The following is a 20,483-nucleotide window of genomic DNA, read 5'->3' as shown; positions in this document are numbered from 1 at the left end:
ATAGCTTAATAGTACTTACTAAGGGCTATGGGAACAGATAGGAAGAAACAATTTTGTACAGATAAAGGGAACAAGAAAGGCTTTACAGAGGCTTTACAAAGGCCTCAGGGATAAGTAAGAGTTTGCCAAGAAGATGAACAGAAAGGATGTTCCAGGCAGAGGTAACAGCACAAAGGCTTGTGGTGTGGCAGAGCACAACGTGGTTGGTCAGATGGTTTGATGAGGCTGGAGTCGAGGAGTTCCTCGGGGACAATGGTCATAATGAAGGTATCATCCTCTTGTGCTAGTCTGCCTCCAGGCTCTCCTTCCACACCACAGTACGCTTACTGGAATGGAAATCTGATCATGTCACTGCCATCGCTCTGTCCCTTCAGCGGTTCTCCATGGTTTTGGTGATGAAATCCCCCGTCCTTACATGGTTTACAAGGGCCCTTATCAGTCTGGCTCAAACCAGCTTCCAGTTTCCTCACTCACCCCAACAACGTGCACATCAGACAATTGCTTGGCGCTCCACTGTGACACTCCTACCCGGGTCTGTGCCTTTCAGCATGCTGCACCTTCTGTTCAGAAGGCGTCCTTCCTCCTGCCTTCTTTCGGCTGGCTCCCAGACATCCTTAGTCCGGGGTAGGTGCCCCATATCGACATCCTACCTCCTAGCACATATCAGTATTGCAATGGTTGCTCTTCTGTCTGCCTATTAGATGATCAGCCCCTTGAAGGCAGGCAGAATTGGGCTTTTATTTCTCTGTTTCTAGTATTGAGCAGAGAATCTGATACAAATCAAGGGCTAAAGAAATATTTGCTGAAAATATAAAGGATGGCTGGAAAGGCTGGATTAGGAAAAGTCTTGTATGTCATGAGCTAAAACATTTGAACTCCACTGTAGGTCAAGTTTCTTCAAATTTTATACTATAAGACCCTTAATAGCTAAGGAAAGTGATCTGAAGAAGAAATGTACTGAAATGCTGGCAGGGCAGTGGGACAATAGAAAGTTTTTCCCTATACATTTCATTTATTCTACATTTTAAAAAAGCATTAAAAATGATTCCTTTTTTTTAAAAACTTATGTGAACTGAGTGTTAAAAAGAATTCTAGAATTGTGTAACCAGGGAATTAGGAGGAGAGTGGTACCACTAAGCTCGATATAAAGGTAGCAGAGAAATGGCGTTTGGGGAGCAAGGTGATTGGCTTCCACTGCGGAAGGATCATTCATTGAGATACTGAGCTTTGTTTTCCACAGCACCGGTATTTTTCTCTTCTCTATCCCAAGCTGTTGCTGTTCCTCTGATTCAGAACCCAATCACCCAAAAGGGATTCTCCGTCCTGGCTCTTGTTTTCAACTTGCAGGGACTTAATGCAGGAGCCAGATAAAAATGAGGAAAGTGGTCGGGAAGGGTCTCTGAGGAGCTGACAGCTAAGCTACTACACGAATGGAAAAGAGCCAGGAATGTGAAGAGCGGTGGTTGAGTATTGCTGGTGGAGTGACAGTGAGTGCAGAAGCCCTAAGCTCAGCAGGCTTGGAGGGCTCAAAGAGCAGAAAAGGAAGAGGGAGTGGGGAGCAGGGCAAGGGAGGTAAGCAGGCCGCAGATATGCAGAAACGGATTCTTGAAATTTTATTCTAAGTACAACAGAAAGCATTTGGAAGATTTTAAGCATGAAACTGGCCTGAGGGCACTGCACTAACAAAGAAATGAGGGAGGAGGAGGAGGTAGAGGTAGGGTGGGGCCTAGGAGAGGTGGTGGCGAAGGATGGTACTCTGGCCACTGAATGGACATTGTATTATATTCCTTGGTTTTTTTTTTTTTTCATGAACAACTAGTGACTGATTCCCTGATACTAGAAAGACTTAAAATTGCTTTCTAGTTTCATCAACTTCTTTTTATTCACTTCAGCAGCTGTCGTATTGGGATATAATGCACATACCATTAAAATTCACCTTTTCCAGTCACTTTTAGCATATTCACAGGATTGTACAGCCATCACCACTATCCAATTTTAGAACATTTTCATCACCCCAAAAGGAAAAGCCGTACCCATTAGTAGTCTGTCCCCACCCCCACCTTTCCCTCAGTCCAATGCAACCCCCAATATACATTCTGCCTCTATAAATTTGACTATTCTAGGCATTTCAGAAGAACAGATTCAAAGAATATGTGCTATTTTGTGAATGACCTCTTTTACTTACAATGCTTTCAAGGCTTAGCATGTACCAGGACTTCATTCTTCTTTACAGCTGAATAAAATTCCACTGCATAGGTATACCACATTTTGTTTATCCATTTATCAACAGATGAGTGGGTTATTTCTACTCTGACTGTTACGAATCCATTAATTTTTGACAGTTCCTTTTATCTTTTCTTCTCTTTTCCTCCTCCCATCTTCTGCAAGACGCATTACACTTTTACATTGCCATGTCTGTTAATATTTACATTCTGTTCTGTACTTATATTTAGACCTTCTATATTTTCCATGATTCTACGAGTTGAAGACCAATAGTGGCTTACATTTTTTTTTTTTGATTGTAGACATTTTTCACTACAGAAGAAAGCAGTTGCCTGGAATCCATCATGCTCTCTGTGGGCTTGTGTCATGAACTGGCAGAGGGTGTTCTAAGCATCAATCGAAGGTCAAATAGATGCTCTCTCCTTGTAATCCATATATTGATCAATATCAGGGTCACATTTACTATTTAGAAAAAATTTGGACCATGACTTTTTTCTCTTGGTGTTTTTAATTGCTTTCTTTTTTCTTTTAACAAAGAAAAAAGACATATGCCTTAGTTCCCATAACTGAGAAGTTCAATAAAACACATAAGAAATTTCTTCTTATTTATCTATTCTTCCTTTGAATATGTCTATTTTTGAGGTCTTTTTTCTTAGAGACCATGGACTTCCTGCCTTGATTTGGACTGATTGCTTTCCAGGTCTGCTGACAGCTTAAATTCTAGGACTTCTTTTTTTGACTCTTGAATTTTTCAATCCCAGGACATTTTTCTTGTTTTTCATCCCTGCTTTGCTGTAGTATGTCCTTAAGTAACTTATTCAAATAGGGTGCATAAGAAGTAAAATTTGTAACTCTTTGAAAATATCTTGAATGATAATTTGGTACAGAACCAGTGTTGAGATCATCTTCCCTCAGGACTTTGAAGGAACGGTTTCCTTGACCTCTTATATCTGACATCACTGACGAGAGGCCTGCTGTCCTCCTGAATTTCGTTCCTTCCCTGGGTCAACTGCACTGCCTCCTCAGTCTGTCACCCGACGAGGAAACTCTGATTTTTTTTTTCTCTTGACCCTGGACTTCTGAAATCTTTGTATAAGTCCACTTAAATCCACTCTGTTCAGCGCTGACTGAGCCCGTCCAATCTGGACACAGCTGTCTCCAGTTCTGTTTCTGCAAGTTCTTTCTTTAATTCCCATTGGTAACACGCTGCACAACCTAGATCAACCCTCCATGTGTAAAATATATATATATATATATATATATATATATATATATATGTATTTTATATACAGACATACATACAGTTTCATCTTAAGCAATTTCCTTGACTTTACCTTCCAGTCCTCTCATTGAATTTTGTGTGTTATCAATGATACAATCTCACATTTCAAAGAGCTCTTTACAATTCTCCAATAGTTCTTTTAATTTTTTAAAATAGCATCTCATTCTTATTTTAGGATCTCATTTTATTTTCTTTAAGAATATTAATTAAGACTTTCAAAATGTTCTTGTCCTTATTTCCACTGGAGACAGCTGCTGCGTATATACGTGCATTTATGTGTGGGTGTCTGTAGGTCTGTCTTAATCGCTTGTATTGTCGGTTTCCTCCAGTGTCTGGTGAGCCTTGAGTTTAAATGAAGAGTTGCATTGTGTTTTCTAGGAGGCTAGGGTGGGTGCTGTCTGCGGCTGAATATGCAGGTCTCTTTCCAGGGAAGGAGGACTTAGAGGGAGCTCTGTACACGTGGTCAGATCTGGGCCTTTGTTTTGCCCTTCATTGTGCGTGAGTGAGCAGATGCTGGCCTTCAGGCTGAGGGACCCAAATAGAATGGATGGACTCTAAACCCCTAGAGCAGTCACAGTTTTCTCCCAAAGAGCTGATCAAACTCCCTTGGAGCTTTCTTTTTGGCTGCAGGTTAAATGCCTGGCCGTGCACTGCCTGCGTTCTTGGGAATCTGGGACGAGAAGGGGGAGCTGGGAGAAGAGTGTGTGGAGTCAGTTGGCAACATTACAAGGTAAACAGACGTACTGTTTCCCCTTCTGACTGTTTTCAGTTCTCGTTCTCCTCCCTGCCCCCCTTCACTACCAACTCCAAGCCCAGAGCTTCTCCAGGGCTCTGCTTGGCACTCCCGGCTCCTTTGGCCCTAAAGCCCTTTCTAAGCCAATGGAGGTCTGCAGCCCCCTGCTCTGCTTGATCTGTCAGCACCCCCCATCCTCTTTCCATCTTTCCAGAAGTGTGCTGTGATAGCCCCTTCCCAGTTTTCACACCTCTATGGGTTTATTCCTTTTTCTTGAAAAAACGTTTATATTTTCTCAGGATACCTTCTTAAACCAGAGCTTCCCTAGGGATTTTGGATGAGTTGACTTTCAGAAGTTCAAGCGGACAGTGCAGACCGAAGTGGGAAGGAAACATTATTTGTTCCAGGAGCTTTAACAGAGAGCTTCCGTCTCATCAGAGGAGCAGAAAGTGGCCATGGGAACAAGGGAAGATAAAGAAGAAAAGAGAACGTGGGCCAACTGACAAGTAAACAGAGAGAAAGGGTGAGTTTCTGAGTGGGAAGAAAAATCCAGAAAATGGGGAAGGAGAGGTATACTGCCTCAGCAGACTCCCAGGGAGTCTGGAAGACGTGGACTGTCCTAATTCTAAGACATCAGCCCCAGTGCACTTTATCATCGGAGCCTCATCGGACCTAACTCACCTCTGGAGTGAGGGTGCCTGGCAGGATCAGACCCTTTAAGAGTAAGCCCCTCAGTCTGGCATCTGAAGCCCTCTATATTCTGGTTCCATATTATCATTTGAGTCCTACTGCCCTCCTCCTCCCCAACCCCAGCACCTTTTTCTCTAGAGACACTGGACTTCTTGCTGTGGTTTGGACAATCTCTGTATGTGTCCCCATCTACCCCTAGCTGACCCCCTTCCCTCTATCTCGAGGCACTCCTGCCTATCGCTGCCTCTAAAGAATCTACCCACTGAACTCGAGAGGAAAGAGGCTGGGGGTGGGGATGGGCCCATGGGCAAAGTCAATCACAGCTGCAAGGGACCAGGTGATGCTTTGCTCTCTTCCATAAAATGGACTCAGAAGGGAAAGCAGACACCAATGTGCAATTCTGCTTATATGGAACCAGGCCTTAATCTCAACCAATGCATGTATCACATGCTAGAAGCATCTCCTGGAATGGAGTAGAAGGAACCAGACCTCCCCACCCCATCGCCAGTCGTTCCTCAGGGAGGAGCACTTTCTCTCCTGTGAAGCAGCTGAGCATTGTATCCTGGAGAAGTACCGGCAGGTGGCCCAGTGCCCCCATCTGTAAAGTGCCTCAGCCTCAGGGAGGGTGGGGATCAGATGTGATACACAAAACAAAACTGCTTGTGAACCCTAAGGTGAGGTTCATGGGATTCCTAAGGATATTTCTGCATAGGAAAAAAATTTATGTCTATGTCCCTGGGCCCCAGGACCCTCTTTTGTGGCACCTGCCACAACCTGTTCCAAGGTCGAGTTATTTGTGTGCAGGCCCTTCTACTGTGACAATGTGTGTGCACCCTAAAAACGTTACCCTCTGCAAAGCTGCTCAGTGAAAATAAGACTTATGGAAAAACAAGACCAGTGCAGACTACTCAAAGGTACCCAGACCCTAAATACTCAGCGATGCACCCTGACCCCAGCACAAACTCTAGCGCAGCTGAGTCGCCGGCGAGCTTGCACTCCGCCTCCTGTGCATCTATCCCGTGAAGCCTTAAACCTGCGGAGGGCTTATGCTTCTTCCAAAAGGAAGATCACGGATATGTGAATTTCTAATGAAGACCATTTTAATCACAACTGAAGAGCTGATGTAGGTAGAGCCTTCCTCATTAATCCACTGTCTTAACACATGAGGAAGTGACTTCACCTACCCAGAGCCTCCCCAGAAAACCACACAAACCACCATGGTTCCTATAGCCATAAACTAGTTACACTTGCAGGGAAGTCTGAAGGTTTTCTCTTAGAGTCTGTTTCTGTTGCTGAAAGTATTCATTTTTCTATTGCTGCTGTAACAAGTTATTGCAGACTTAACGGCTTAAAACACCACAAATTTATTATCTTACAGTTTAGGTGGGCAGAAGTCCAAAATGGGTCTTACTGGACTCAAATCAAGGCACTGAGGGCTGGTTCCTTCTGAAAGCTTGAGGGTGAGGGGGATTGCTTTTCTTGCCTTTTCTAGCTTCCAGGGGCTGCCCACATTGCCTGGCTCGTGGCCCCTCCCTCCATCCTCCAAGCCAGCAGTGGCTGGTTGAGTCTTCCTCCATGGCGTCGCTGCGACACTCTCTTGCCTCCCTCTTTCACTTGGAAAGGGCGTCATGATTCTGCTGGCCCATCTGGATAGACCAGGATCATCTGCCTACATCCCAGTCGCCTGACTAGTCACCTTAATGCCATTGTGACCTTGCCGTGTAATGTAACACATCCAGGCTGTGGGGATTAGGGTGTGGACGTCTTTGGTGGGGCCTGGGGGAGGCATTATTCTGCCTACCACCCTAAGGCATTTCTTCAATTGTAAAAAGCTTGTAAAAAGATCACTTCAGAGCACTCAGCAGCTCAGACGAAGGCGTGTGAGCCCACACGGCTTCCACGCTACACCACTGGCACTCCCGCGTAACCGTGAGCACAGTAACTCACAGGAAGGGAGCGCGTGCTGCAGCAGAGCCCCTGGCCCAGCCCCTGTTACTGGAGAACCCCCTGCCTGCAGGGGCCCTGTGCTTCTCTTGCATTCCTCCCCGCCCACCCCACGTTGTGGGTGTCCCAGTAAAGAGCTATGGAAATGCCCTGAGCTATCACAAAGTAGGTGAGTAACTGGGCATCTAAAGTAACGCTGTGAATTAAGAATGAAGTGTAACTCACTGTCCAAGAATTTAGAGACAAAGGAACCTTGGGAGGGAAAACCCCATGTACCTTGAGCACGAAGTTGTCCTCAGCCTGGAGCTTCAGATCCACTACCGCCTTCCTAACCAGAGCCTCGAAGTTGAGGTCTCTCCTCCGAGGGACATCCAGGGCGGGAAACAGGTCTCCGATCAGGCCCAGGAACACTGGCATGTCGTCGGTCACGATCTTGGGGATGTTGAAGTCTCTCAAGGAGCGCATCAGGACCTGGTCCTCGGGCCGGTCAGGGTCTCCTCGCTTCAGGGACCCCGCCACCACCAGCACGGACTTGATGGCTCTCAGGCCCCAGTCATAGTGATCCTGTGGGAAGGCAGCGAGGGTGAGACTGGAGCTGCTGGGACGCAGGGCACCACGGGCTCGGGCCAGTGTCTGCAGAATTAGTGTCCCATCAGCACCAGGTCACTTCCGAGGCCAAGGCAGAGGCAAAGGGAAGGATTCAGCGACACAGGAGCTCATGATCCCGGGACCCTAGCTCCTGGTCTGGCTCAGTTACTTTTCCAGCTGCCATGACAACAAAGCAGACACAGAACATAACAGACGGCTCCGGCAGGGTCGGGAGATTACACAGAACCGCTTTCAAACCGACTCTGGCTACTCCTTGATCATTCAGAGGGTGCAAGGGTTATCAAGAAGGGAGACGTGTTAGCTCTCAGAGATGGCTGAGGCTGACCTTACATGCTCCTCCTCGGAGGCCTTCAAACTCTCCAAGGAAAGGAATTTAAAAAGTAGTTCCTTCAAATTCTTGTCAAAAGTGGAACCCGTGGGTCACAAGTGCTGACAGCAGACTCCAGGGGAGAGTGGCCCATACGACTGCACAGCTGAAATCAGGGCTCGGAGCAGTGTGGGGGACTGGGGGGTGTGGGTGTACAGCTCAGAGCATAGGCTTGGAACTCGGACGGCCCTGTGTTCAAGTCCCAGCTCTGCTACTTGCTTCACAGCAGATAGTTACTTAAGAGTTGTGACACATGCTACAAAGGGCAACTCAGTGAGCAGCGAAGACAAGGGACCTGGCGGCGACACCGGACACTGTCTCCCCACCCCTGAGCCCGTGGCCATCCTGTTCCTTCTGGCCTTGACTGCACTTCTCTCCCGTCTGCACTTCACTGACTTCTACTCCCTCAGGTCTTCCTTCATACTGTTCCTTCAGGGATGTCTGACCCTTAGCCCAGGTACAACCGCCACGTCCCCCGTCTTCAGAGTACACTGAACATAGGCAGGAGCCCCATCGGGAGAAGGCTGTGACCTGAAGCTGCGGGAGCGGGCAGGAGACAGAGCCACACACAGTCCTTTGCGGGAGTGACAAGGATGCTGGTCTTTATCCTAAGTACAGGGAGGAGCATTTTTAAATGACCCCTCCAGCTAGTGGCTAAAAGACAGATTCAAAGGACTAGAGCAGAGGTGGAGAAACCAGTGGGGAGAAGTTCCCAGGGTTTAAGCAAGAGACATGGGCGCTTGGGACAAAAGTGGTACAAGGAAAATGAGATGTATTTGAGAAACATCCACAGGGTAGAACGAACTGTATTTCATCCATGACTAGACGTGAGGCTGAGGAAGAAGGCGGTGGCAAGGATAACTCCCAGGGTTCCAGAATTGGCGAGTGAGTAAACGATCGTTCCGCTGAAGCCCTGACACACAAGTGGGCCTGGGGTGGGGCTGGCAGGACCACCAGCTTCAGATGCTCAGTTGGAGGTGTGTTTTAGGCAGTCGGGGAGCATGTGGCACAGACCACTGTATATACAGGCTCAGAGTTCAAAAGAGAGGTTTGGGATCGAGTCAGAAGAGTGAGTCACTGGGCCGGAAGCCAACGGTGGTCGAGAGCCTAGAGAGAGGACGCAGCGAGCGGGGGCGTGGGAGGTACGGAGGAAACAGGAGCCGGTGTGTGTGTGTGTGTGTGTTTTAATCCATATTGGACAGACTTCACCTGGCTGAGAGAGCCTGTGTTGTGGCAGCAAAAGCGGTCCACTTGAAAGAACCCCAAAGGAAGAGAAACTCATTGGGAACAACAGCCCAGGAAGCTCGACTGGCTGAACTTGACTCCAAGAAATTATCCATCTAAGGCATAAAACTTGGAGGTTCATGATCATCCTGCAGGATGCTCTTCTGGCTAGGGGACCTGCCCTGGGCAGAAGCCACATTTAAGGACCAGCAGCCACGAGCAGTGTGGGGCCCCTTAATGCCTAACTCTCTCTCTCCAACCCTCCCCCACTCTCTGTTTCCTCAGAGACCACTCCCTCCAAGGACTGTCATTGCCACCGCAATGTTCCTCATGGGACACCAGTAATCTGTGAGGTGTTGTTACGTATTCTATTAAAAAATGGAGTTTTGTGGCCAAATAGTATTTTTTTTAATGCTGGGTTAAGAAAATGAATATGAATCTTGATACCAGAAGTTTCCAGAACTTCTTTATGAGAAGGTTCTAATGTTTCCCTAACACCTTGGCCCCAGAATGCGTCCCCAGCTGGGTCAATCACACATGACTGGTCGCCCGGGCTCACTAGGGAGTGTACCTGTTTGGAGAGAAGCTCTTTGCACAACCGGTAAAGGGTGATGAACTTCCTGGCTAATAACCGTGCTTCGATGAATCCTTCTGCCACCAGCATGATTTCACAGATCAACTCGAAGTCTGGAACAACCATCGCACAAGGCCTGCGGGCAGGGAGACAGAGGGCTGAGACAGCCTCCCAGCCACACAGTTGCGGGGGGCTTGTAAGACAAGAGACACTAGCTGAGATCAGGGACAGAGGCATCTGTGAGGGTAAAAACTGAGACCTCAGCCATTGCTCCATCAAAGACTTTCAGTTTAAAGACCAGTTAACTGAGGATAAGGGGGGGGAACTCTCTTGCTTAAGATGACGGGGGATGTTAGCAGATAGGGACAGAGTTGGGGCCATAACTCAAGTCTTGTCACTGGAGTCCAGTGTGCCTGACACAAGGCACAGGCTCGTAAACCCTTGGCAATGAGTAGATTACAGATTAGTGGTCTTCTATAATAGCCTAGGGGCTAAAGTTGAAGAACTGAGTCTCTCTTGGTATCTACAAGAAAATGAAAATATATTTCTCATCCTCAAAACTTGTCTCCTCCAAGAAGAGACACTCAGTTACTTGGGTACAAATGTAAATACCTAATGCTGAAGTCTGAAGTAGCCACCTATTAACCCCACCTTGCCACAAAATGCCAAACATGAGACTACAGAAGGGGATTTTTGTCTATAGATAAGGATTTACAGTGACTGGCTCTAGAAACATTCAATTTTAAAAATACTTAATTTTAAGATTAATTTATTAGGGACGTAATAAGAGCCCAACATTGTTACGTCTTTTAAATTGAATTTTCCCTACACTGATATAAAATTTTCAAAAACATATCATTCAAGTAAATTTTTCCCTTTATATTATTTTACACTGTATTCAAATTCAAAGGAGCAACCAAATACTTGGATTCTCCAAATTATTTTGCCACCTGAAATAGGGTTAAATATGCACCCATACAACAAAGTGCAACGAAGCCATGAAAAATGATGCTGTAGAAGAAAAACTACTGAGTGACGTGGGAAGACGTTAATTAATGAAGGCGGGGTACTCAGCTATACAGAGTCTGATCCCAAGTTTGAAAAAGAACTCTGCCCACACAATATTGGAGGGAAGGTGCCAAAGGGTCGCACTGCCTCCCTCTGGATGACAGCCCTGGGAGGGGGAGGGGCAGAGTCTGGAGTTGGCCTGCCTGAGCTCATCCTCTGGGGTTCACACTCAGGTTCAGCCACTTACTAGCTGGGTTACAAGCCACCCCGAGGACTAGGGTGACTCCCCTGGGCCGTGTGCTGAATCTGCTTTCTCGCAATACCGGGGGTCCTCGTAAGTAGCCACCTCATAAGAGTTTTTGTGAGAGTTAAAGGTAAAAGGAGGTATTTGTACTTATCATTTTTCCAAGTACTTTTCTGTTCCCTTCTCCCCAAACTTTCTTCTATGGATATGTGTTCCCTTTAAGTGGAGGGGAGAAAAATGGAAGGAATCATTCTTATCAGGGTGATAACCCCTGTCCAGTACCATTCGTGACACAGGGCTTATTGAATGAACACTCTGCAGGTAAACAGTGAGCACTACAATATTCTGTGGCACCGGTTCACACGGCCTGCTGACATCTTGACAAGGTCTTGGTTAAGACTCCTCCTGCCTGAAGGAGGAGATAAAACACCACCCCTGGAGCAGGGAAAACGGAGGGGCTGGAGGATGCAGGGAGCTTTCCAGTGGCCTCCTGGGCCTCCATGTCCCCAGACAGAGAGCACTGGGTCTCAGTCCAAAGATGAGACAAACAGCCTTGTCATCTCTCTCTCGGGTAGGCAGGCAATCAGAAGCCATGAAGCATCTTTCAGTTTTCTCTTTGTTGAGCTGACTTCTCTTATTCCGAGGGGGAAAAAAAAAAGAATGGAGACTCTAGCCCCTGCTAGAGTGTTTTCTTACCACAATAAAGAAGATTTTAAAACATGGCAATATCTACTGGTGGCAAAAGTAAAATAAAAAAAGGTGCTCTCATGCATTGCTCCTGGGAGTGTAACTCGGCACCGCTCTTTGTAGAAAGTAATTTGGCAGTGTGCATCAAAAGCTTCAAAAACGTTCCTCCCTGTTAACACAGTGATTCCACTCCTGGGAAGCTAGCCAAAGAAAATAATCACGCATACAGGAAAAATACTTATGTATATTATAGCATGATGCATACATTTATTTTAAAAGTTAGAAACAGTCTTAACATTTAACTATGAGTGACTAGTTAATTACATTGTGGACCATGCACTTGATAGAATAAAATGCAGTCATGAAATGAGATTTCTTAAGACTTCTCACAGAAAAAGAAACTATTTACGACTGGGGTATGATAGACTACTAAATGAAAAAGCAAAACAATAAAAAGAAACTGTGTGCAGACCACAAACGTAGACTACAAATGCATGACTGTATACGCCTGTAAAGAAGAACAGAGCACAATTAAGCAAAAAATAATTTTACTAGTGATGGTGCTAAACATGGTTTTGTAAAATCTACTTTTTTTACATATCTCACATTTCTTTTAATATATACATCATACATTTTCAGTGGCAAAAATAAAAGAAGCTTCTCTCTTCGGGGCCCGTGCATGGGGCAGAGTGGACGCTCACCTGAACAGAGCCTTGAGGTTTTCCGGGAGTTCCGTGCGGCCGGCGTAGCCTGGGTTCATGGTGATGAAGATGCCCACAGAAGGGTTCAGGCTAATCTCCTCCCCAAGGAAGTTGAACCGCTGCTTCTTATCTCGAATCGCATCTTGAATGCTTTTCACCTGGTGAACGAGCCATGGGAAAATGCATCCACCACGTTTCAGGGGCAGGTGGGAGCGAAAGCTGGGAGCCCACGGTCACACACAACTCACACACTTGCTCTGGGGCCTCTTTCCTGGAGGGACAGGTGTGGGGACGGCGCCCTGGACCCCTTATTGATGGGCACTGGGCGCACGTCCCCATATCTGTTCATCACGCAGCGGCTAAGGGATTGGGGGTGAACAGCCCACAACTGTCTGAGCGCCGGTCCCTCTGCAGTAGTAAGAGAGGTGTACGAGCACTGACCGCTGTCCAGAGCACATTCATGTATTAACTCCTTCTCTCCTCGCTACGATCCTGAGCGGACGCTATGGTACCATCAGCCCTCTTTCTCTAGGAAGAAACGGAAGCACCAGGAGGTGGAGTAGTTTGCTCTTCCCTACACAGCCGCCAAGTGCTCAAGCCTGCATTTGAATCCAACACAGGGATTCTGGGGCCTGAGCTCTTGGCCGCATTTGAATCCAACACAGGGATTCTGGGGCCTGAGCTCTTGGCCGCTGCGTGAGAGAGAACCTACCTGCTGGGCTTGCTCTAAGGAGTAAATGAAATAAAGCTTAGCACACAGAAAACGCTTAAAGAACAGCTAACGTGGAAACTGTTAACATGACCACCATCGTCGCAGGGCGCTCCTCATCGTGGTTAACCCCTCTGGGCCACTCCGGGTCTCCACCTCCACAGCAGGCCCTAGCAGCACAGGTGCCTCCTGCGGGCGTGGGAGTGAAAAAGCTGCAGCAGCGAGGGGGGCCGGGGCCGGGCCCTCAGGGGCTCTCAGTGCCTGTCTAAAGAGATCAGACTTTTCCTTAAATGTGGTCTGGAGCCAGAGAGGATTTGAGCTGAAGCCTGACCCCCTCGGATCTAGATTATACGTCATTCTTACAGCAGTGGGAGGAGAGACAGAAATGAAATCCAGCCACTTATTTTCACATCTGCTTTGGAAAAGTGTGTGCAAGCACGCTCAGCAACAGAAGAGGGGAAGACAGAAGGGGCTCACTTGTTCAGCCAGGCCCCAGAACGTCTCTGAACATTTCCAGCCCCTCAGGATTCTCAAGAGCGAAGCTGAAAGCTTGGCCCAGCGCGAGGGTTTGAATGCGTCCCATGCGTACTAGCTATGCTCAGGGTGTTCAGAATAACCCACGGGTTCTGTGGAGACTGGGCTGCAGGGATGTGTCTGTGAGAGAGAGAGGCACAGAGAAAAACAGCTGGAGTGCATAAAAGGGAGAGGGACAGCTGGACCATAAACAAAAGAGAGAGAGACAGTGGCCCATGCACCAGACAGAGACAGAGACAGAGAGACTGCAGGCAGCTGGACCATCTAGCACTGGTCCAGGCCCCCCTCCTCTGCACCCTAGGCCTGGCAGGGCAGTGTCTGCCACAACACGAGACGATTCCACAATTGGGATTCAGCTCCTCTACTCAAAGCGAAGCTCTAATGACAGAAAGCGTTTGAGCTCACAGCAATTAGTTCAAGACTGAAACTTCTTTTCCACGCGTGCACAGAATGTCAGTGCGTTCTGGCAGAGGTGGCCTGGATCCAGCGCAGGGCATGCCGGCCAGACAGCTCGAGCTCTGCTGGTTCCCGGGGCGCCAGCTCTGCCTCTCACCACCCTCGCCAGCCCGCGGGTTCCGTGAGTGGGAAAGGCTGGGCTCTCTCCTTCGGCCTCAGTCCTCCCCTCTGTAAAATACAGTGAGCTCTCCCCTTGTTATGGGGTGGGCATGGGAGTTTAATTACCACTTACAAATTGCCCTGATACCTCTGGGCGAGAGCAAAGCCCAGGACCCTTCCTGCTGTTGGTTCTGACTCAGCACTTCCTCCTGCAACACCGAGGCCCAGAAACCTCATGCTCAGCGAGAATTTATGGTGCACTGTAGCACTGGTGGCATCTGGGCTTCTGTGTAAAATTCTGTAGGGGGCTCTTGAGGGAGAGTGTTGAACAGACTCAAGGACGCATCAGTGCGGAGCATCAGTGCGGACAGCAGGCTCCATCAGCCCGGCTTGTACAGGACCGGAGACAATCTGCCTGGCACTTCCTCATTGCCTTACAAGCAGCCGAGGTCCAGGGAACAAGCCATTGGACTCCAGCAGTGGTCTGGGTCCAGAGGGCCCTGACAAAGTCCAGAGGTCCTTCAGGAGGCCGGGGGTGGGGGGAGAAGCAGGTGGACTGAGATCGTCTGGAGTAAACTGCAAGCCCAGCCAGGTGGAGGGGCACACACAGCTAGGGAAGGACAGTATCTAAGGTGCCAGGTACACTCCTCACTCAAGGAGGTCTGTTTCTCCACTAAACAATCATCACTTGGAGATTTTAAAGCCTTGCGGAACAATAATAAAATAATAACTGACGTTTACTGAGCACTTATATGTATCAGGTGCTTTTCTGAGAATTTTATGTGAATTATCCCATTCAGTCCTCGCAACAGCTGTGTGAAACCGGTGAAAACCTCATTTTATAGACGAGGAAACGGCAGCAGAAGGCAGTTCAGACGGTACTACAGTAATGGAAGACGCTGACATCGGGGAGGCTAGCGGAGGGATATATGGGAACACTGCACTATTTCTGCAACTTTTCTATGATTGGTTTTCTGTAATTTCTACAATGCTAAAATAAATTCACAATTAAAAAGTTGAAAGAAAAATAAAAATAAAACTTGCCAGATGTCTAATAGTTGGTAAGTGGGGCAACCTGAGTTAAAATCAGGCAATCAGGGGCCAAAGCACAAACTTTTAGCCACTTCCCTACACAGCCTTCTACCAGTAGGGACCCTGTGCCAGCCACACACAGCTTCTCATCAAACATACACCATTTCTGAGTAACTGTGTGTGTTATAATTTAGAGACATTAAGTTTCCATGAAATAAAAAAGGTGCTTTTCTGGAGCACTATATATCTGGAGAAAACTACAATTTGAAAAGACACCTGCACCCCAGTGTTCATAGCAGCACTATTTACAACAGCCAAGACATGGGAACAACCTAAATGCCCACTGACAGTTGAGTGGATAAAGAAGATGTGGTATATTTATACAATGGAATATTACTCAGCCATAAAAAAGAATGAAATAATGCCATTTATAGCAACATGGATGGACACAGAGATTATCATACTAAGTGAAGTTAGACAGATAAAGACAAATATCAATGATATTACTTCTATGTGGAATCTAAAAAAAATACAAGTTCTATTTACAAACCAAAAACAGACTCACAGACATAGAAAACAAACTATGGTTACCAAAAGGGAAAGAGCAAGGGAGGGATACATAGGGAATTTGGGATTAATAGATACACACTACCAAATACAAAACAGATAAACAACAAGGACCTACTACTGTACAGCACAGGGAACTATATTCAATTTCTTGTAATAACATATATTGGAAGAGAATCTGAAAAGAAAAGTATATATGCATGTATATGTATAACTGAATTGCTTTGCCATACACCTGAAACTAACATTGTAAATCAACTACACTTCAATAAAAAATTAAGTGTTTTTGCTACCCATTAAAGAAAACAAACAAAAATGGAAAGCTATGTAGAGACCAGTGTTCTCAACTGTGGGTGGCTTTGCACCTGCCCTCCCCAGGGGGCATGTCGCCAGGCCTGGAGACAGTTTTGTTGTCACAGCTGGGGGCAGGTGGGTTGTTGCTGGCATCTAGTGGGCAGGTGTAGACGCAGGCCAGCTCTGACTTCAGTGAGCGCTGCTGTTACCTGCACAAGCCGTGTGTGCTTGTCTGACCACCATGGGCCTTGACTGGATAGTTTAAGTGGCATCTTTCCCTCCAAAGACTGGAAGTTGGTGATCACAGGGGGTTCCACACCACATCCTCCTGCCCAGGCTAGGGCCTCGCATCAGCCACGATGGTGAAGTATCAGAGTCATCCTATCCTCCCTGCAGGTGACACATTTTCAGGAGCTCATCGGCTCGCCCTAAGCTACGTGCCTCATCGCAGCTTTTTCTCCATACCTTCTACCTTTCCCCTTATATTCTAGGGAAGTGGGCCATTCATTCTGTGGTCCCCTGGGTCATTCTCTCTTTCAGCTTTGCCCCCAAAAGCCGTGTGGTATTACAATCCTGCCTGGCTCATTCCACGCTTCTCTCTGCAGGGGCAGACTGGAGTCTGCTGCCTTCGGGAAGTGCAACCCACTCATCACTTTGTACATTTAAAAAAATGTATTTCTGTGTTTTTAACTGAGACCTTAAGTTCCTCTATACAGGGTGTTACATGGGAGCTCCCTAGGCTCTGAGACTCTAGCATTTGCTCAGTGCCTTGAGTACTGAGAACACGGCTGTGGTGGGCTCCTGATCCTTGCATGACTGGCTGCTTCCGGCTGCTTCCTGCCTCAGCCCAGCACACTGTCAGGTTCTACCTTTGGAAGGGAGGAAGTGGCAGGGACGCCTGGCCAGGGAGTGTGGACGGGGAGTAGGGGCTGGAGGTACAGAGTGGTGGGGTGTGTCTTGGTGGCCAAAGTCCCTGGGCCCGGATAACCCAAGGCTTAGGGAGCCGATTGCAGCAGTAGTGGCAGAAGAAGTCCCCTCAGAAGTTTAGTATCTTACACGTTTTAAAAATAACAGAGTAATTGCTCTTGGAACTGCCATACTTCTCCCAATTCTGCTTGACCAGTGACAGAGACATGAAAATTTCCACCCCCAAGGATACCGAAGCATGCTCACTTTTGTGGAAGTGACTGGGAAGAGGCGCACAGACATGCAAGGAGCGAGTGGAGGGGGCGGGGGCGGGGAGAACGGCCGGCTGGTGCGGCTTGTGAACCAGTTTGCCAGCCTAGTCTGCGGTGTGAATAGCTAAGTGCAATTTTCTCCTTCGATGGGTCTATGATTTTAAGTGGTACTAGCTCTGATTTTGCCCAGGTTGTTGTCAGACCACTTTCTTGAGAATGTCTCCTATGGATGTCTTCCTAGATGAGAATGTGGAAGCATCAGGGAATTCTGGGTTGAACTTATTTCCTTTACTTCCAGAAGCAAAAGGGAATTGATCTGGAGAACTCACTAACGAATTTGTATTGGGCAGCTTCAAAATCAGGCAAATTCACAGTGTCTATGATGCACTGGGGACCGTGGTTGCTGGGCTCTGCCTCCTCGTTTAGGACACTGTTCAGCTTGTTAAGACAGCCTGAGCCCAGGCCAGCTGAGAAGGAGCAAAGGGTGCAGAGGAGACTGGTGAGACCAGGTGTGGATCCTTCTTCCCTGTCCTGTGTGTCCCTTCTACTTTCTTTCAACCCATTTCCTGCAGGGTTCAGACAATAATAATAATCACCACCAGCAGCACCATCATCATGGTCATCACCATCATCATCACCTTCATCATGGTCATCACCATCATCATCATCATCACCATGATCACCACTACCATCATCATCACCTTCATCATGGTCATCACCATCATCATCATCACCATGATCACCACTACCATCATCATCACCTTCATCATGGTCATCACCATCATCATCATCACCATGATCACCACTACCATCATCATCACCTTCATCATGGTCATCACCATCATTATCATCACCACTATCACTATCACCATGATCACCATTATCATCACCACCATCACCATTACCATCGTCATCATCACCATAACAGAGACTAACATTTATTGTGTGCCTACATGTGTAGGGCTCAGTTTTCAGTGCTTTATACATGTTAACTCATTTAATAATGATCACAACTGCATCAAGTAGATGCTATTATTAACCCCCTTTACAGATGTAAACATGACATGGACTTGCCCAAGGTCACACAGCTAGTAAGTGGCAGAATCAGAATTGAATGCTGATAGTGTGGTACCAGAGCCTGCACACATAACCACTGCCCAGCTCCATGTCTGGCTAACTCCACTCTACAAGAATGTGTTCCTTTTAAAATCCCAGTTGTACATGGGACTCGCTCATACAACCTCTGGAGCTCACGACGAGCTCTCTGCGGCCCTTGGTCTGGCTCTCACGGCTTCCCTTTGCTCTTCCCCCATCTCCTTGCAGGACACACTGAGACAGCCCAGTGGCAGCCCCCAGCACTGAGTGCTGCACTGGGACAGCAGAGGTGTGACTACTCGTGATGAACGGCCCTGGGTTCAAGGGAGGGCAGTAACAGCAGGGGACCTAGCTGAAAGAGAAACACCCTCAGAAAACTGAGGCAAGCAGCCAAGAGATGGTGCGGAAAGTCGTAACAGCAAAGATGAAACATGTGGACAGAAAGGTGGGTAGAAATATCAGAGGACAGTGAGCAAGGGAATGAAAAGATGGAGGAAGACGCTGGCTGCTTAGGTAGCTGCACTGGAAGAAGTAAAAGAAAAACTCCAGGCACATGGTAAAATTATGGGTTACTGATCCCAACGGACACCACGCCAAGAAGCTGATGCTTCTCTCCTGATTTTCAGAACCCTTCCAGGCCTAGAATCAGTCCTTCCAGAAAGGCTTGTTTTCTTTGTTTTACGCCACATCTTACATCACGAAATTCAAACCATCCTCACAGGGGCATCATTCCTGGTTCCAAGCAGTGCAGTGACTGCTCAGAGGTGAATGCAGGCAGCTGATGTGTTTTATCTGTTCAGCTCAGGTTTTTTGTTTTATTTTGTTTTTAACTGGATACCTCGTCAACTTTTAGAAATCTAAAATTTTTTAATAAAAATTGGACTTTCAGCTGCTCCTTAAATTTTAAGAGATTTGGCAACACTGGCACCATATTCTCACAAGGCAGAGGTGTGCCGGTAAACGTGTAACAACCAGCTCTCCAGGAAAACAAAATGCCCTGATTACAGGATTTGTCTGTTTCTGTGATGGGAATACTCCTGCCACAGCCAGCTTCAAGCTGTCATCGTGACAGCACAGGCAGCTTTTGGGAACCAAGACAGTCAAGGGTTTTCAGCCGAGACAGTACGCAGGCCAGCTATTCGACTTACTTCCTTTACTAGCTCCTGCTGCACTGAACAAACCTAAGGAAGGGGGAAAGCCATACATGGCCTCTGGGAATGAGAGAAGAGCCCTACGTTTTTGCAACTTTCAGGAACTTCACCAAGAAACAGTCCAAACAAGCGTCAGTGAGTTGGAACACCAGCTGGCAGCCAAATGCAAGAGATGGAAAGCCTGACTTTGGGGAGGGGAAAACGAAGGGACCCTATGCAGCCCCCGGACCACCTGTGGCTCCCAGTGGCAAATGAGACCAGGGTGGGCCATGGCATTAGCTGATGGTGCAGGTTCCACCACTGTTCAGCCTTGTGGTGGTGTCAGCACTTGCCCACAGCTCCAGGTCCAGCCTACCTGTGACAGGGACAGCAAGCCTGGATGAGAGGGGAGACGGCAGGTGGGGGTCACGTGGCTGGAGGCCAGCTCCTGCCAGGGAAGGCAGGCTGGCTGGAGGAGGAGGATGCGGCCCCAGCCAGCTCCCCACCCACTCCCCGCTTCCGCTGCGCCTTCCCTCAACCCTGCACGCTTGCGTCAGCTAAGCTACACTTTTGTTTCTTTGTCTGGACCTGAAAGAATTAAACAGAGGCCTACAGGGACCAAAGAGGCCCTCACAGCTCTAGTTTTCCTTTTCCGTACTGTGAACATACTGCTTCGGAAATAAAAGCAAACAGTAACATAAAATGGAATCATCTCTGATTGAATGGTATGTGAGTTCAATCAGAACCCACACACCCCTGGGGCCCATGGGGCTCTGTTTAGGCCTTCAAGCTCCAATTAGGACCCACTGATCCTCCCCCTGCCTGGTCCCTCCTTAAAACTGTGTCCAAGGAGAGGGGTAATTTCCCTTTCAGAGGTCTCCAGGGGTTCCCCGTTGCCCACTGAAGAAGGCACAACACCACGGCATTTAGGTCCATCTATATTTGGTTCAAACCTGCCTCCCTGGCCTTATTCTCTTCTCTAGCATTTCACCCCTTGTATCTCGGATTGGTGTCCAGACCTGCACCAACAGCGTGCGTGGGGAGCTGGGGTCAAATCCTAGTGTCCTCACTTGCCAACCGTGTGCCCTCGAGCAAGTTATTTT

General features: G+C 47.6%; 1 protein-coding gene across 5 annotated transcripts in view; it reads right to left on the bottom strand.

The window, feature by feature from the left end:
* DNAH9 (dynein axonemal heavy chain 9) overlaps positions 1 to 20,483 on the bottom strand; it is a 264,304-nt gene that overhangs the window by 138,383 nt on the left and 105,438 nt on the right. For all 5 annotated transcript variants that reach the window (XM_072940756.1, XM_072940754.1, XM_072940753.1 and 2 more), the window contains 3 exons: positions 12,287 to 12,444; positions 9,644 to 9,782; positions 7,149 to 7,436 (listed from right to left, as the gene is read on the bottom strand). In XM_072940756.1, coding sequence (XP_072796857.1) covers positions 7,149 to 7,436; positions 9,644 to 9,782; positions 12,287 to 12,444 — 585 coding nt within the window. The remainder of the gene's footprint in view (positions 1 to 7,148; positions 7,437 to 9,643; positions 9,783 to 12,286; positions 12,445 to 20,483) is intronic.

Source organism: Vicugna pacos, chromosome 16 (assembly GCF_048564905.1).
Source record: "Vicugna pacos chromosome 16, VicPac4, whole genome shotgun sequence".
NCBI classification, from domain to species: domain Eukaryota; kingdom Metazoa; phylum Chordata; class Mammalia; order Artiodactyla; family Camelidae; genus Vicugna; species Vicugna pacos.
This window is presented reverse-complemented; position numbering and strand designations above follow the sequence as displayed.